Source organism: Manis pentadactyla, chromosome 7 (assembly GCF_030020395.1).
Source record: "Manis pentadactyla isolate mManPen7 chromosome 7, mManPen7.hap1, whole genome shotgun sequence".
Lineage (NCBI taxonomy): Eukaryota > Metazoa > Chordata > Mammalia > Pholidota > Manidae > Manis > Manis pentadactyla.
The window spans coordinates 143,779,831-143,797,726 of NC_080025.1; the positions used below are offsets into that span (position 1 = coordinate 143,779,831).

General features: G+C 57.0%; 2 protein-coding genes across 5 annotated transcripts in view; one reads left to right on the forward strand and one right to left on the reverse strand.

Moving 5' to 3' along the window:
• The window catches only part of KCNH2 (potassium voltage-gated channel subfamily H member 2), a 61,757-nt gene extending 44,437 nt beyond the window's left edge, over positions 1-17,320 (reverse strand). Inside the window, exons 1-2 of one of the 4 annotated variants that reach the window (XM_036899714.2) lie at positions 17,154-17,320; positions 16,714-16,833 (exon numbers count right to left, since the gene is read on the reverse strand). The gene's annotated coding sequence lies outside the window, so the exon portion shown is untranslated. Of the gene's footprint in view, positions 1-4,313; positions 4,454-16,707; positions 16,834-17,153 lie in introns of those variants that run through there. The other 3 variants (XM_036899713.2, XM_057504916.1, XM_036899715.2) reach the window with 3 other exon arrangements.
• Positions 396-17,602, forward strand: NOS3 (nitric oxide synthase 3). Its single transcript, XM_036899709.2, has 26 exons — positions 396-593; positions 1,900-2,002; positions 2,335-2,483; positions 2,703-2,865; positions 4,150-4,241; positions 4,334-4,475; positions 4,601-4,740; positions 4,830-5,004; positions 5,564-5,665; positions 6,237-6,431; positions 6,548-6,621; positions 6,825-6,969; positions 7,201-7,305; positions 9,980-10,047; positions 10,359-10,475; positions 10,586-10,760; positions 12,617-12,749; positions 12,882-12,960; positions 13,093-13,280; positions 13,835-14,007; positions 14,269-14,479; positions 14,567-14,654; positions 15,706-15,827; positions 16,649-16,797; positions 17,148-17,342; positions 17,441-17,602. Exons 1-26 carry the CDS (start codon positions 436-438, stop codon positions 17,600-17,602), a joined length of 3,603 nt encoding a protein of 1,200 aa, XP_036755604.2. The 5' UTR covers positions 396-435.
• Positions 17,603-17,896: the final 294 nt, after the last annotated feature.

Sequence of the window (17,896 nt, forward strand, 5' to 3'; positions counted from 1 at the left end):
ATGCCCTGCTACTGAGTGTTCACCTTCTGCCTCACCCCTTAGGGCAGGGCTGGCAAAGGTGAGGCGGGAGGCCTCTACTCTGGTCAGGCATCTCAGAAGGGCCCTTCTGACCCTCTGGCTGTTCACTCCGTTATCCCCCCACCAACACTTCAGCTCCTGCACCCCACCCCAGGGCTCCATGGGACACCTGGGTTCTCACTTATCAGCCTTAGTTCTTGGAGCGGAACCCAGGCGTCCGGCCCCCCACCCTCTGGGCTGGCAGGCATGGAGCCGAGGCTTTAGAGCCTCCCAGCCGGCCTTGTTCCTGTCCCATTGTGTGTGGGACAGGGGCGGGGCGAGGGCCAGCACCAGAGAGCCCCCTCCCACTGACGCCTCCCCTTCCTAAGGAAAAGGCCCAGGCTCTGCTTGAAGCAGCAGAACTGAAGCAAGGCCAGCATGGGCAACTTGAAGAGCGTGGGCCAGGAGCCTGGGCCGCCCTGCGGCCTGGGGCTGGGGCTGGGCCTTGGGCTGTGCGGCAAGCAGGGCCCAGCCCCCCCAGCACCTGAGCCCAGCCGGGCACCAGCACCTGCACCCCAGCCTGCACCAGACCACAGGTGAGGGCCACCAGGGTTGGAGCAGGTGGCAGGAGAGTGGGTGTCAAGGCCTGAAGCCTGGGGCTGGGGAGGGCAGGAGCCTGCAGCCCAACCAGGAGGGCCAGGTCGCCAACACAAACTGGCTATCAGCTTGGAAAGAGCAGGATGGTCAGGGAGGCTCAGACAAGAGACCAGGATCAGGGCCAGCAGGAACAGGTGAAAGTCGGGGGTAAAGGTGCCAGCTTTCCAGGTTTGAATGGCCAGGGTTTAAATGCTGCTCTGCTGCCAAACTGTTTGACTTTGAGCAAGTTATTTAACAATTCTGATTCTACATATATATAAAATAGGGATATAGCATATTTATCTATGGGGTTGTTGTAAGTTTATATAGCTCGGGCAAGCCTTCAAGAACCAGTAAAGATTATTTAAAAAGAAAGTAAGAGGCTGGGAGGGTAGTTATGGAAGAGTGAGAAGATGGATCTCACAGAGGGGGAGAGAGTTGGGCCAGGACACTCGGGGCCCTTGGGATGGGAGACTGAGAAGACAGCACAGGGAGGCCCTTCCCCTGCTCCAGGATCCCTCTTAGTGACCTTCAAGCCCACAGCTGACCTGGCAGCGCCAGCCCCCAGAGGCAGCTTTCAGGGGCAGAGGTCTCTGGAGAGAGGAAGGACATGCTGAGGCCAGGCTGAGCACCAGGCCTGGCTAGGCAGCTGGGCTGCAGGCAGCTCCCAGGGAAGGGCTCCGCACAGACGCCCTGAGGCCCGAGTCCCTCCCTTCCTCCTCGCTGCTGGCCTAGCAGCTCTGGGAGGAAGTGATAAGGCCTCTGAGGCTTCCCTTCACACGATGGCTGCTGTCAGGAGGGGTGTGAGTGGGGAGGGAAATCTGGGCCTGAGGAATCCCTGCTGGGGCTTCCCTCTGCTCAGCATGGGCTCCGTCCCCCTTTCAAGGTAGGGCTCATCACAACTTTGGGGGGTTAGACACTCCATGTTCACAAAAGGCAAGGTGGGCCCTGCATGGGGATGAATACCCAGCCTGGGGCCAGGCGCTCAGGAGCTTAGCGCATCCGGAGGACGGGTGAAGAAGGTGTGAGCTCTGCCTGCAAGGCCCGGCTGGGCCCCTAACTTTGCTGAGCCTTCGTCCCTCAGCTGTAAATTGGGTGCAAGCACTACACACCCCTAGGTTGCTGTAAGGGCTGAGACCATGTAAGAGCACATCTGTCAGGCCAGCAGTAAATCATCAGGACTGGTAGCGCTGGAGGCAGGGGGTTGCTTCTCTGGGTACCTCCAGAAGGAAACACCCCTCCTCCATGACCCCCGGCTCCCAACAGCCCCCCGCTCACCCGGGCCCCAGAGGGGCCCAAGTTCCCCCGTGTGAAGAACTGGGAGGTGGGCAGCATCACCTACGACACCCTGAGCGCCCAGGCACAGCAGGTAAGGCCCAGAGCCCTCCCATCCCAGCTGAGGCCAGAATGGCTGAGGCCTGCCCTCTGGAACTGGCCCCTGGTCTCCAGAGGCCAGAGAGCTGGAAGAGCAAGGAACGTGCATGCACAGTGCTTTGGTGACTCTCAGCCTCCGGCTCTTGCCCCAAGTCCTGCACTGACCCAGCCCAACCTCACCCCTACTTCCAGCCTCAGCCCCTGCCTTGAGTCCACACCTCCCCAGTCCAGACCTCCCTCTGCCCCTCATCCCAGGGCAGTGTACCCTGACCTGGTCCTGACCTTTGGCTCCCTGCTCTCTCCTCCTCTGCCCCCACCCCAACCCAGGATGGGCCCTGCACCCCACGACGCTGCCTGGGCTCCCTAGTATTTCCAAGGAAACTGCAGAGCCGGCCCTCCCAGGCCCCTCCAGCTGCTGAGCAGCTGCTGAGCCAGGCCAGGGACTTCATCAACCAGTACTACAGCTCCATCAAGCGGTGAGACCCTGCCCTGAGGCCCACAGCCCACCCTGTCCTCTGCCCTGGGGTCCCTGTCCTGATGAGGCCTGGAAACATGATTACCTCCCTGGAATCCACTCCTATCCCCCGTCCTGATGCCACCCACACAGGACCAGAGCTCAGCACCCGCCAGCCTCCCTCACAAGCCACACAAAGCCTGAGGGCCACACAACTTCCTTCTGCTCCCGTCCTCCACAGGAGTGGTTCCCAGGCCCATGAGCAACGGCTTCAGGAGGTGGACGCTGAGGTGGTGGCCACAGGCACCTACCAGCTTCGGGAGAGTGAGCTGGTGTTCGGGGCCAAGCAGGCCTGGCGCAACGCTCCACGCTGTGTGGGTCGGATCCAGTGGGGGAAGCTGCAGGTGTGGCTGGCTAGCAGTGCCCAGGATGGGGACCGGGGACCCGGAAGAGAAGAGGGGTGTGGGCAGTTCCTTCGGCTTCCCTGGGAGTCCCAAGCAGTGGGGAGATTCCTGCCCACTCCCTTAGAGACTGGCAGCCCTGGGAAGCCATCAGCTCCCGAGCCAACACTGGGTTGTTGTTAGACCCCCCATAGCTGTGCCTTGGCTGGAGGTGGGGGAAGAAACAGCCAGACACATGGAGTTGGAGAGGGCAGCTCAGCAGTGATCCCTGGAGGGGGTGTTGTCAGGGCAACCGCAGCAGCCTTCTGGGAAAGCCCCCCACCCCCAGCTGCTGCTTCCATGTGGGCCTCGCTTTCCCAGCCTAGCCCCCTCACTCCAAACACACTGCTCCCTTCCAGTCCCCAGCGCCCTGGCCCCACGCAATCCCACGCACGCCACCACAGGACTCAGAGCCAGCCTGGGTTACTGGAACAGCCTGTGACCTGGCACTAAGAGAGGCAGGCTGACCCACAGGGAAGTTGATCCACGACCTTGGCCTCCTTAGCTATAACTGGCTACCCAAGAATTTGGAATAAAGCCACGTGCTCAGTAAATCCCAAAGGAGTCTCGAGTAACAGAACAATTCTGTCTGACACTTGCATGCCCTTGCAGTCTTCAAAGCCCTAGCTCAACTGAACCCACCAGAGCTTCCACATTTGACCCCACTCACCGCACATCCCTCCCTTGGCCCCAGGCCAGCCACTGCCACCCACAACCCCTGTCACTAACACAAGTCTCCTCCTCCCTCCAGCAGGAAAGGGACCTCCCAGCCTCCTGCTGGGCCCCCACACTCAGCCAGTCAAGATGTCTCCTCCTACATCAGAATGTCAGGATGGGCAGAGTCCCTGGAGGTCACCTAGGGCAGCCACCCCCTTCCTATCATCAGAGTCTGGTGACTGGCACGGTCACCTGCCTTGCTTGAGCACAGTGGCTAATGGGGAACTCACTACCCACACCCCTAGGGGGCCTCCCCGGCAGTTGGTGCCCTTCCCCAATCAGTACTTTGGCGCCCCCCTCTCCATACCCGGTACCAAGTCAGCTTCTGCAGGGGTAGGGAGATGTGCCGACCAGGCTATGCCGGGGGTGTGGGGTATAGGACAGAGAGGGTCAGTGAGGGCGCGAACGGCCAGGAGGGCTGCGGGGGGGCACCTCCGGCCCTCGAGGCTCCGCCCTCTCTGCTCCTTACTTTCTCCTGGGGCTGACAGTGAAGACCCCCTCTCCCTCCTGCCCCCCGCCTTGGCGGGTCAGGTGTTCGATGCCCGGGACTGCAGCTCTGCGCAGGAAATGTTCACCTACATCTGCAGTCACGTCAAGTACGCCACCAACCGGGGAAACCTTCGGTGAGCAGCCCTCCGCGCCCACCGGGCCAGACCCCACCCCTCCCCGAGGCGGCAGCAAACCGGGACTCTGACCAGCTCTCCTCTCGCGTCAGCTCGGCCATCACAGTGTTCCCCCAGCGCAGCCCCGGCCGTGGGGACTTCCGAATCTGGAACAGCCAACTGGTGCGCTACGCGGGCTACCGGCAGCAGGACGGCTCCGTGCGGGGGGACCCAGCCAACGTGGAGATCACCGAGGTGGGTGAGGCCTGGGGGTCCAGTCAAAGAGTGAAGCGGGAGAGGGGACCCTTACTGAGCTGAAGGGTGGGAGGTGCCGAAGAAGAGAGCCCCCTCACACCTGCTTCCGGCCCTGCTCCCTGCAGCTCTGCGTCCAGCATGGCTGGACCCCCGGAAACGGCCGCTTCGATGTACTGCCCCTGCTGATCCAGGCCCCAGATGAGCCCCCAGAACTCTTTGCCCTGCCCCCTGAGCTGGTCCTCGAGGTGCCCTTGGAGCACCCCACGTGAGCATGAGAGCCTGGGTCAGGTGGTGGGAGAGGTCAGGATGGCAAGGCTCCACAGGGCGCCTGACCCTTTGCTCCAACACCCCCAGGCTGGAGTGGTTCGCGGCCCTGGGCCTGCGCTGGTATGCCCTCCCAGCGGTGTCCAACATGCTTCTGGAAATTGGGGGCTTAGAGTTCCCTGCAGCCCCTTTCAGTGGCTGGTACATGAGCACTGAGATCGGCACGCGGAACCTGTGTGACCCTCACCGCTACAACATCCTGGAGGTGAGGACCAACGGGAGGGTAGAGGCGGGCCTGCGGGGAGCTGCACGCCCCACCTACTCCAGGGCTAGAGCTGTTGACTCACACAGAGAGCCACAGAACGTCATCAACGGAGGAAACAGATTTCAGGTCCAGGCTGCCTCCTAAAGTAGAACTTCGGCGAGGGCTCTGGAACCACTGAGGTTGGGGCAAAGGGATGGGGGTGCATGCGTGTGTTTGTGCCTGTGTGCAAATATGTAGTTAATTTCTGAGGATAGGATCCATAGCCCTAAATTTTTCATCAGATTCTCAAAGCAGATCGTGACTCAAAAACTGCTAAGACCCATTGTAGAGATGAGACCTTAAGGTCCAGAACTAAGAAGAGGTAACTGACCCAGGGTCCCTCTGTGTGCTGTTGGTGTCTTGGCATGTGAGAATTGAACCAGCCCCAACTAAGCAGTCAGGCTTCCTGATGGCCACCCACCCACCTTCACTCCTTCCACTCACAATTTTGAGACAGATTTGCTCTCTGTGCACTCTCGACCACCCCATCTCTACCAATGCCATGCACCTCTGCTCCCAGGATGTGGCCGTCTGCATGGACCTGGATACCCGGACGACCTCTTCCCTGTGGAAAGACAAGGCAGCAGTGGAAATCAACTTGGCTGTCCTGCACAGTTACCAGGTGCGTGGCCCAGACAGGCCAGGAGGGCAACTTAGAAGCTGGAAAGACAGGGACGCACTTAGAAGCTGGGGCAGTCGCTGGAGACAACTGGAAAGAGTTACATAGTCCTAGTGCCATAGGGCACACTGGGCCTGCAGCTCGGGGAACACAGCCACACTACTGCAGGTGTGCAGTAGGGGGTCTGGTGTGTGTCAGGAGCCCTGCTGATCATTGCACCTGCAGGAATTCTGGTCCCCAGGGCATACTGGGTATTGTAATTTATGGGAATCGGTGGATTCTGGAAACTAATTTCAGATGGAGGGTGTGCTGAGCATTTTAGTTTGAGCAAATTAATGCCTGCTGAGTACTTCTATGGGTCTTAAAAGTTTAGGATACTTTGGCTTGGTGGGGGGCTATTGCATGCTGAACTTAAAGCATGACTATGCATGCTGTGAGGGGAGACACTGGTTTAGGGGAACACAGTGTATGTTACATCTGGAATGACCCAGGGCTCAGTGGGGTTGCAGCTGACAGAAGTACGGGTCTACAGGCTAAGTCTAAGCCCATACATCCCCTCCCTCCCTCATCCCAGCTGGCCAAAGTGACCATTGTGGATCACCATGCTGCCACAGCCTCCTTTATGAAGCACCTGGAGAATGAGCAGAAGGCGAGGGGGGGCTGCCCTGCTGACTGGGCCTGGATCGTGCCCCCCATCTCGGGCAGCCTCACCCCCGTCTTCCATCAAGAGATGGTCAACTATATCCTGTCCCCTACATTTCGCTACCAGGTGCCTACTCCACCAGTCCTTGCCTACTGAGGCCAGCTCTAACTAAGCAGCCCCAGGGGGGTTTCCAACCTTTCCTTTCCTTTACTTCCCTCCAATCCCCCACCAATCCCCTGCAGCCAGACCCCTGGAAGGGGAATGCAGCCAAGGGTGCCGGCATCACCAGGAAGAAGACCTTTAAGGAGGTGGCCAAGTAGGTGCCCTGGAGTTCTGCCCATCCCCCTCACCCAGGGAGACTAGCTCCAGTGGCGGTCTGGGTGGTGGGAAGGCATACCACCCTCTCCTCCCACCACCCAGTGCCCCAAGACCTTGCTGTAAAGGAGCCCAGACCATGAGCCTGGGGAGAGGCCCTGGCAGCGTGCACCTGGGTCCACCTTACCCCACCCTTGCCCACAGTGCAGTGAAGATCTCTGCCTCACTCATGGGCACCGTGATGGCAAAGCGAGTGAAGGCAACGATCCTGTATGGCTCCGAGACCGGCAGGGCCCAGAGCTACGCACAGCAGCTGGGGAGGCTCTTCCGGAAGGCTTTCGACCCCCGGGTAGGACTGATCCCAGAAAAGTAGGAATCTGGGGGCATGGGGGAGGCACACCTTCATCTACACCCTGGAGAGGAGAGAGCCACAAGCCAGGGCCCATGAGGAATGCCAGGATCCACAGGGATTCAAGGATCAAGTCAGAGTCCGAATCTTGCCTTGCCAGGGAGGGCCAAAGTAGAAGGACCAGGGGCAGCAGGGCCCAAGTCCCTGGGACATCTGTCTTCTCGTCCATAGGTCCTGTGCATGGATGAGTATGACGTGGTGTCCCTCGAGCATGAGACGCTGGTGTTGGTGGTGACCAGCACATTTGGGAATGGGGATCCCCCAGAGAATGGAGAGGTGAGGCCTGAACCTGGGAATGAGGGGAGACTCCAACTGGAGAGGCTGGGCAGGAACCCTACCCCCCGATGGAAAGTGGAGATGGCCCGAGAGTTCCCCAGAGTGGGAGCGTGGACATTCCCTGGGACCCAGGAGCCTGTGCAAGCCACACTCCTGGACCACCCTGGGCTTCCCAACACACACACACCTGCTTAACTATGTCTCCAAGTCATCTGCACTATCAGTGCAAGTGTTTAATACATAGAAAGCACGTCTGTGCTGGCTCATGAGGTTAGCCCGTTCTCGGGCATTGACAAAAGGGGGAACAGTGATGCTCCACTTCATGTGTGACTTTAGCTTTTGCTTTTCTGCTTTTCTCAACAAAAGTAGGGAGCACTGCTCAGATGTCAACAGCAATTAGGCAACTTCACTTTCTGGGCAAATCTTCAAAGAAACAAGCCAGAGTTATCACCACTGAATACTGTGTTATTAACCATTATCTTTCAAGCTGCCCTGTCTCTGGGCTTGGCTACATTCGCTTCTGGCGCCCTTACCTGTTTTGGCTTCCAGGTGACAAATGCCTTCTGAGCACTAAGTGCCTCCTCCAGCACCCTTCTCCCCTGCTGCCCATTTCAACCTCATTCTGCTCTGCCTTCTGTAGAAAAATAGGATTACCGACTATTCTTTAATATGAAAGTAGCATTTACACCTACATGACCACAACCTTCCCTAGTTTTACATTTCCATCACCTAGAAAATCCCCTTGTCAACTCCCCCAGCCAATCTCCTTCCGAGTCAAACTCCCCATCAAGCACCCCCACTGTCTGACCACTGCCAGCTAGGCTAGCCTAGCACATCTTAGAAAGGGGAGCACACAGTACTTAGCCTGCTTTGGGGGCTTACCTCACTGTGAGTGATTCAGTAGCTCACCCCCTCCACAGCCCAGCTGTGTGCTCCCTGTGAGACACACCCAGTTTGTTTCTCTATTCTCCTGTTGATGGACACTTGGGCCATTTCCAGTGTTTGGCTATTATGAATAAAGCTGTTATGAACATTCTTGTACAAGGCTTTTGTGGGCTTATGTTTTCATTTCTCTTGAATAAATACCTAAGAGTGGAATGGCTGGGTCATCGGGTAGATGTATATTCAACTTTTTTGTTTTTAAACTGCCCAACAGCCAAATGGGCTGAAGCGCACCCTTAAGTTCTGTGCATTTCAGTATATGTAAATTTTACCTCAATTTTCAAAAAAATGGAGAAAATCTAGAAATAAACTCCACAGAAACTGGGTATATTTATTAAAGACACCAACAAGAATATTTATAGCAGCATCATTCATAATACCCCTACACTGGAAACAATTGAAATGACTATCAACAGTAGACTGGATAAATACATTGTGGTCTATTCAAATGCTACTCAGCAGAGAGGGTGAATGAATTACAAGCACACAGCTATACAGATGAATTTGAAGACATAATGTAGAGGGAAAGAGGCCAGACTCAAAAGAATACAGACCACAGGATTCACTTTGTATCAAGCTCAGAAACAGACAAAACAAATGTGTGGTGTTCTAAGCAGGTCATCAGGGGTGGATCAGGGATGGTGGTGACTGGGAAGGGGCACCAAGGTGACTTCTAGAATGCTGGTGATGTTTCTGAATGGGATGCTGATTACACAGGTAGGTTCAGTTGGTGAAAATCTATACAGCTGTACATTTATATGTGTGTTTTGCTATATGTATGTTACCCTTCAACAAAAGATTCAAAAAGTGAAATTAAGGTAGTTCATACTAATTATGGTGAATCTGTAGACCCACCACCCAAATGCATCTACAGTTAACACTCCATTTTGCCACATTTTGCTTTTTCTTGTGTGAAGGTTGTTCCATGTAGTTTTAAGCTGTTTCTGTGGTAGCATGTGATGCAGCTCAACCTTCTAGATGTCAGTGCCACTAGTGATCAGGGTAATGCAGAGAGACTGAGAGCTGTTCCCACCTATCAAAGTGGCCGAAACATTAAGGACTGTTCGCATCAGTGTCAAAAGGAATGAGGAAAGAGCACTCTCCCACCCTGTTGCTGGAGGAGGATTTGGCCACCCCATCAGGTTTTTAAATCCTCTAACTCAGCAGTTCCACTTCTGAGGACCACCTACTGGAATATGCAAAAGAGGAAGCAGGTATAGCTGAATGTTTGAGCATTGTTTATAGACCACCCCCATGTCCTCGGTCAGAGAGAAGGCCCATAGTGTGGTACATACAAATGAAAAGATACCACGTAGCCATTCGAAAAAATAACGCCAGTCTGGAAGGATGTCCATGAAAGATTATTGATGATAAGTAGGTAAGTACAATATGGTCCCATTTTTACTTTTTTAAAAAAAGTATAAATACAGATATGTATATACGTACAATGGAAAAGGGCTAGAAGGTTAACACCTGTCAATAGCGCACATGCCTTGGGGGCCAAGGCTGGAGAGAAGACAAGGGTAGCTTTTCTCTTCTTTTACTCTACATGCTTCTGTAATGTTTCCAAAGGTCTGTACCTCTTTTGAAAATTTTAAAACAAATTAAAATTCAAAGTTACAAATAATAATTATAATAATAATAATAAGGGCCAGCCCAGTACAATTTTAAACTTCTGTGTAGTGCAAAATAAAACAAATCTAACCGTGATGCCAACGCTTCCCCTCACTAGAGTTTTGCAGCGGCCCTGATGGAGATGTCAGGCCCCTACAACAGCTCCCCTCGGCCAGAACAGCACAAGTGAGTGGAGGTGGGAGTTTCGGGGAGAAATGGAGGCCAGATGTGAGGTGGCCTGGGCCCGTCACAGCCCCTGGCCGCCTGCCTTCCTGTGACCTGCCCACTCTCAGTCTGCAGGACCTTCAGGCGCCAGTCAGTCCTGAGGTCTCCAGAGAGGGGAGGGAACGAAGAGCAGGACCTGGGAACGCAGAGACCCTGGGATGCAAAGCCAAGCCCAAGGACAGGGCCTTTCCTTTATCTGTCCCCTGGCTGTTTCTGGGCCCACCCCATGTCTCCAGTTGCCCATGACACCCATCTTTGTCCTCTCTCGCCAGGAGTTACAAAATCCGCTTCAACAGCGTCTCCTGCTCAGACCCACTGGTGTCCTCCTGGCGGCGGAAGAGAAAGGAGTCCAGTAACACAGACAGCGCAGGGGCACTGGGTACCCTCAGGTCTGGGAAGCTTTGGCAAAGGGAGGCATGCCAGGAGGGCAAGCTGCCTAGACACACGTGGGCTGGGGCTGGGGGCAGAGGGGCTCCAGTGACAGTCCCTTGCACCTCAGGTTCTGTGTGTTCGGCCTGGGCTCCCGGGCGTATCCCCACTTCTGCGCCTTTGCTCGGGCGGTGGACACACGGCTGGAAGAGCTGGGCGGGGAGCGACTACTGCAGCTGGGCCAGGGTGACGAGCTGTGTGGCCAGGAGGAGGCCTTCCGCGGCTGGGCCCAGGCCGCCTTCCAGGTGAGTCCCTAGGCCTGTCCCCATACCTGGCCCAGACCACCACCCCCCGTCCCAGTTCTGACTCTCTCCAACCTGGACTCCCCCCACCCCCAGGATCGGGGTGGAACACTGCAGTGTTGAGGATGGAGATCTCACTGCTGCCCTGTGTGGGTCTCTGGTCCATTCCTGTTCCTTCCAAAATCCACCCTCACTTTGCCACTTCACAGCCAGCCCTTCTGGCTCATGAGTAGCAAATGACATGGTCCTAACAGCACCAGAGGGGCCTGGCCCAGGCAGAAGAGAGCAGAAGGGCCCTGGCAGGTGACAGCTTCCGGTCGGGCATAGGCCAGACCCCTTGAGTGGGTGCACAAAGAAAGGGGGGTACAGGGCGGGGCCCCCTGTCTAGGGGGGCAGGCTAGACGGAGAGGAAAAGGATCAAGAGAGCGTTATACAGAGGCAAGGGCAGAAGCTGAGGCCAACACAGAAACTACAAGTAGTCCAAGGCCAGCAGGCTTGGGGTGGCGCCTGGACAAGAGGGGGTCCTGGGCCGGGAGAGTGCAAGGAAGGGCTGGGTCCAGGGCTGTGACTTTCTAAGCCTGGGCTTCCTCTACAGGCAGCTCTGCCTGGTCTGGGGGTATGCCTGGAGCTGAACAGGACTCCTTTTCCAGGTCCTGACAACGTTCTGGGGCAGTACAGCCCCGCCAGGGTTCCCAGGATTGAGCTTGGCAGGTCTGGACTGACGGAGACGAGGACATCCTAGGGGGTGGGCTGGGGAGGGTTTGATGGGGAAGAGGAGGTCAGGCTTGAGAAACAGACAGGCCCAGATTGGGAGGAGAAGGGGGAATGGAAAACAAGATTAAAGAAGACAAATGGAAGCAACGGAGTTGGGTATGGACCGGAAGTTGGGTCTGGGTCAAGAGGAAGAAGCCCATGAAATTTCAGGGATACTACTTTGGAGGCATAGGGTCAACTAGAGCAGCATCCAACCAGAGGCAGGAAGACTCTGAGCTAACGCGGGTGGCAGCAGTGGGGGTAGGAAGGAAGGGAGGGGGCCGAGAAAGGAAGGAAGAGATACAAGACTTCACACACACAAAAGAAAGATTAACAGGGCTGGTGATAGGGGGTGGGTGGAGAGGGAGCAACCAGTCATGGATAAGCACTAGATTTCAAGCCGGGGACTGGACGAGCAACTTGCGAGACTGGTGCTTGAGCTAAAACATAGGATAGGCACCTTCCCAGGGTCCTGCCCCAGGGGGCCCCTCCAACTCTTGTGAGCAGTACAAGGGAGGACAGACCAGCCAGAGAATCCTCCCATATCCACCGCACTTGGTGTCTTACTCCAGGGTTTTACATAAAGTACCTCATTTAATCTTATCTGAACCTATGAGCTGTAAAGGTGGAGAAACTGAGGTATGTGAAATATAAGTATAGGGGAGTCAGAGCTTGAATACAGGTATGAACACGTAGATGCGTTCACTGAGGGCTACTCTGTGCCCCCTGGGACACAAGGTAAACACTCACCCGATCAAGAAGCTAGTGGGTGACAAACACAAACACGTGCAGAGGGATAGCTAGCGCAGTGGCCCCACCAGGAAAAGTGCTGAAAAACAAGGGCCCAGCAGCCTCAGCCTCCGCTTCAGTCCCATTCTCCCTCCTGCTACTAGGGTGCCAGTGCCACAGGTGGGAGCCTCCGATGGGCACCTCCTGCTCCAGGGCCCAGGCCCCTCCACTCCCCCGGCCCCAGGAACGGAAGGTGGCAGCAGCTGGGGACCCAACAGGCCCGGCTCGATGACCCGTATCAGCTGCCCTGAGCTCCTCACTGCTCAGGCCCTCCCTGGCAGCCTTGGGTCCTCAGCCCTCACCACCCTGCCCCTCAGGCCTCCTGTGAAACTTTCTGTGTGGGCGAAGATGCCAAGGCTGCCGCCCAGGACATCTTCAGCCCCAGACGGAGCTGGAAGCGCCAGAGGTACCGGCTGAGTGCCCAGGCTGAAGGCCTCCAGCTGCTGCCAGGTGCGGCCCTCACCTCCCCCTGATCTGCTGGCTCCCTGGGCTCCCTGGGCTCCCTGGGCTCCCAGTACTAACTCTCAAGGGCCAAGCCCAGGTCCCTGGCTCTGTCTCAGTCTCATTTGCCTCCCCCTACAGGCCTGACCCATGTGCATAGGAGGAAGATGTTCCAGGCTACAGTCCTCTCCGTGGAAAACCTGCAAAGCAGCAAGTCCACGTGAGGAGGGCTGCCTCTCCACCCCCATCTGCCCCTCCCCCTCCTTCCCAGGCCCCTGAATGGTCTTCCTCCCACATTCTCCTTCCCCTCGCCTCCCCACACCCTATAGCTGTCCCCTCTCCCCACCCCCAGTCGAGCCACGATTCTGGTGCGCCTGAACACTGGAGGCCAAGAGGGGCTCCAGTACCAGCCAGGGGACCACATAGGCGTCTGCCCGCCCAACCGGCCAGGCCTCGTGGAGGCACTGCTGAGCCGCGTGGAGGATCCACCTCCACCAGGAGAGCCCGTGGCAGTGGAACAGCTGGAGAAGGGCAGCCCTGGTGAGCAGGCATGGTCTGGGGCATGACAGTGAGCACCTACACCATCCCTTTGCCCCAGGGTCCCCTGAGGTTCAGGGCCTGGCAGAGGGCTGTCACCTCCACTCACCGCCAGCACCACCTATGCTCACAACCTGCTGCGCTACCTCCTGCCAGGCTGGCCTTATTGCTGATGGTCCACAGAACTGGCTTCTTTCTCAGAACCGCCCCCACACCCACAAAAGGCTGCTCCCTCCCTCTGCCTCCCCCAGAGGCCCCCCTAGCAGCCCAGCCTGCTCTGTAACTGTCATTGGGTCTACCTTTGGCTGCACTAGTGCCTGGGTTAAAAATAAGTTGGGCAGGGGAAAAGCAGAGGTGCCCAGACCAACCCAAACCAGCCAGGGACCCCCAAACACACACAGGGGCTGCCCAGACAGGCTCACCACCACTGCTCAATGGAGAGATCTCCAATAAAACACCTCGAGGCATGGTCAATCCATGTGTACCCCGCAAGAAGCAATCACCACCCCAGACAAGGCTGGCTCCTTCCTCAGAGCTTCCCTGTGCACCACCCTCAGGTGGCCCTCCCCCCAACTGGGTGCGGGACCCCCGGCTGCCCCCATGCACGCTGCGCCAGGCTCTCACCTTCTTCCTGGACATCACTTCCCCGCCCAGCCCTCAACTCCTTCGACTGCTCAGCACCCTGGCCGAAGAGTCCAGTGAACAGCAGGAGCTGGAGACCCTCAGCCAGGTGGGGAGGCCGCTCCAGTGGGAAGCGGGGGCTACTGAGGCAGGATGAGCTCGCGGGAAGGGGAATCCTCCAGGCTAACAGGAGCTGGGGCTTTAAGATGCAGATCCCGAGTCAGTTACCCATCTGCGAATTCTGCAGTTGGCCTGAACTGAGGAGGGAGAAACCCCAGGGAGGCTCGGCTCAGGAGGGATCACGAAGGGAGGCCGACAGGCAGGGTTGGAGGTCCCACGCCTCCTGCAACCTGCCCCTGCCCCTTGCTAGGACCCCCGGCGCTATGAGGAGTGGAAGTGGTTCCGCTGCCCCACGCTGCTGGAAGTGCTGGAGCAGTTTCCGTCGGTGGCGCTCCCTGCTCCCCTGCTCCTCACCCAGCTGCCCCTGCTCCAGCCCCGGTACTACTCTGTCAGCTCAGCACCCAGCGCCCACCCAGGAGAGATCCACCTCACAGTAGCCGTGCTGGCATACAGGACCCAGGGTGAGGAGGTGGGGGGCCAGGGCCAGGGCCACACGGGGACCCTGGGATGGGCCTCTCACTTGGCCCCTCTCCTCCCTGACCCCCTAGATGGGCTGGGCCCCCTGCACTATGGAGTGTGCTCAACATGGCTAAGCCAACTCAAGCCAGGAGACCCTGTACCCTGCTTCATCCGAGGGTAAGTGACCATGGTGAGGGATGGAGGTGGAAGAGGCCTCAAGAAGAGAGTGTCATCTGAGCCAGGGTGGACAAAGTGCCACATGGGTGGCCAGGGACAGATGAAGGATTTGGTGGTTGGTCACACAGCGTGAGGGTGAAAGCTTTGGTAACAGGTGTGATTGGGAGCGGGGAGGAACCACTTAACATATCAAAGATGAGGTGTCCAGTTGAACCACTTCAGAACTTTGTCGAAGCCTGGGGCTTTCACTGATTTGGACTTAAGAGTCCTGCCCTGAAACTGCAACTCCCAGAGACAGGGCTGGAATTTGACCAGCAGGCCCTGTTGCTTATAGAAAGTCTACTGTGCCCCTTGCTACATCCTTGGGGTCATTCTGATGTTGGGACACATGGCACCTGGGAACTCTGCCCTGTTCAAGGGCAAGTCCCCACTTAGTCCAGGGAGCACTAGTTAGGGTACAGTTAGGATACAGTAGTTATCAGGACTCAAAGAAAGTAAAGGATCTCAAGATACCCTTCCTTCATACTGTGTTCAAAAGTGTGCTCCACCCAGCAGCCAGGAGTTGAAAGTCTCAGATGGGACTAAAAAGAGCTCCCAGGACGGCACCAGCTTGGCCTAGTGACTCAAACCCATCCAGGAGGCTAACTTACAAATGAACTGTACCAATATACTGAATACAAACCAAATATCAATATTAAGGGCACGATTTAAAATAAGTACTCAATGACCCCATCATGTACCAAAAGGCTGTCCTTGCTGTCCCACATTTTCTAACTCTCCTAAAATGAAACATCAAAACATTCTTCAAATCAAACTGTACTATATTTCTTTTGACCCAAACTCCAGAATGCACAGGTCCAGGGAGTCTCTGTAAGCAAAGTTCTTTCAATAAACACATCATAACAATTTTGAGCTAAATGCTGTCATAAACATTTGACAAGTATTAACATTTATCAGTGGAAGTTGAGTTCTCCTCTCTCCACTGCCCCAGGCTGGTAAGAATGGGGGAGCTGGGGAAGCAAAGGGGGCCTGACAAGTGGTTCTTGGCTAGGGCTCCCTCCTTCCGGCTGCCGCCTGATCCCAGCTTGCCCTGCATCCTCGTGGGCCCTGGTACTGGCATCGCCCCCTTTCGGGGATTTTGGCAGGAGCGGCTGCATGACATTGACAGCAAAGGTGAGGCTGGGAGCCAAGGGAATGGCTGGGAGTCAGGAGGGAGTCACACAATCTAGGGACAAAGGAAGAAGGAGCTGCAAGACAGGAACCAGGTAGGAAGAAGGGCAAGGAACAGGCCACAAAGATGAAAAGAAACTTCAGAGACCAAGAGGACAGGGAGAGCTTAGAGACTAGGGCAGGGTGCTGTTGTTCTGGCTTCCTGGTGCTGGGCACAAAGTAGGTGTTGGACTGGATTAAGGACAAAAGGACAGGGGGAACTAGAAGTCTGGGGAGGATGGGGCTGGGACTCAGAAGACAGAAATGTCCCAGGTGGACTCTGGACTGTACTGGAGTTCACCTAGGTATGTCCAAGACCCAAGGAAGCTACAGGGTGTTCAAGTTGGGCACGGGGTACCCAGGGCAGCTGGTAAATCAAAAGATGGGAATTGTGACTGAGAGAAAGGCAGAAAGTGTGGGAGTTGAAGGCACGGAAGAATACAGGGTTGGAGCAGAGAAGGGAGTCCTAGAAGGAGTCCCAGAACTGGAGTGTTAGACGGGGCAAAGGGCATAGAATTCTGAGCCAGAAGCCCTACCTTCTCTAACAGTGCCACCACTGTTTAATCCACCAGAGGGAAGTCACACCTCCTCTGAGCTTCTCATCTGTAAATCAGTGTCTCAGACGGGGTCTCTATGAAAGCCTCCTGCACTCTCCTAGAGGCCAAAGCTAACCGTGGTTCTTTCTGCCCTGAGCTGTCAGCCTAGGCATGAGTAGCCAGTGGGACGTGTCGCTAAGGCTGCGCTCCCAGAGAAGGGGCTCTCCCAAGCCTCAGTGCTGCTTGCAGGACTGCAGCCCGCCCCCATGACCTTGGTGTTCGGATGCCGATGCTCCCAACTCGACCACCTTTACCGCGACGAAGTGCAGGATGCCCAGCAGCGCGGGGTGTTTGGTCGCGTCCTCACAGCCTTCTCCCGGGAACCCAACAGTCCTAAGGTGGGGGACCCTGAAGGGCGCGAGGATAACCTGAAGCTAGGAACAGGGGGACGGAACCACGTGAGCTCCCGCGGAGCACCAGGCTCAGGCCCAGCCACGCCCCCTCCAGCGCGCGCCCTCCGCCCGGCCCCTCAGATCCCACCAAGTGGCACTAGAGCAGCCGCCCCCACCCGCGCGCCCAAGACCCGGTTTGGTTTCACCCACCTTACCCAAGACCAGCCTCTCGTTCGGCTCAGCCTCTCTAGATCCCGCCCCAGCCGCTTAAGGCCCCACCGGGCCCGCCAGGAGCCTTTCCGCACCCAGGGCCCACCACCCACCCCGGGCCCGCCCCTAACCTCGCCTCTCCGCAGACCTACGTGCAGGACCTCCTGCGGACAGAGCTGGCAACTGAGGTGCACCGCGTGCTGTGCCTCGAGCGCGGCCACTTGTTTGTCTGCGGCGATGTCACCATGGCAACAAGCGTCCTGCAGACGGTACAGCGTATCCTGGCGACGGAGGGCGACATGGAGCTAGACGAGGCCGGTGACGTCATCGGCGTGCTGCGGGTGCGGAGGGGCGGGGCCATTCCGGGTGCGGAGGGGCGGGGCCGCTCCCGCTCAGACCTGCGACTGGGGTCCTCACCCTTTTAACTCTTTCCCCGCAGGATCAGCAACGCTATCACGAGGACATTTTCGGGCTCACGCTGCGCACCCAGGAGGTGACAAGCCGCATACGCACCCAGAGCTTTTCCCTGCAGGAGCGTCATCTGCGGGGCGCAGTACCCTGGGCATTCGATCCTCCCGGCCCAGACACCCCGAGCCCCTGAGAGCCCCGTTGCTTTCCTCCCCAATTCCCGGAGAGGGACCCTCAGTTCAACCGGTCTCTGCCGCTCTCTTGTCGGCCTGGCCAGGACCAGCCCCCTCTCCGTTCCCTCCCGAGGTGGCTCCCCAGAATCTGCTCAGACTCGCCTAATTCCCGGGAATGAGCAAAATCTCTCTCTCTAGGCCTGTTTCCCTACCCGAGGTCTAAATTTGGAAGGCCCCTCCCAGCAGTGGGATTCCAGGGCCTCCTGTCACCTCTGTCATGTTCTTTAGGTGAATTTTAGATTCCCCTTACCTCT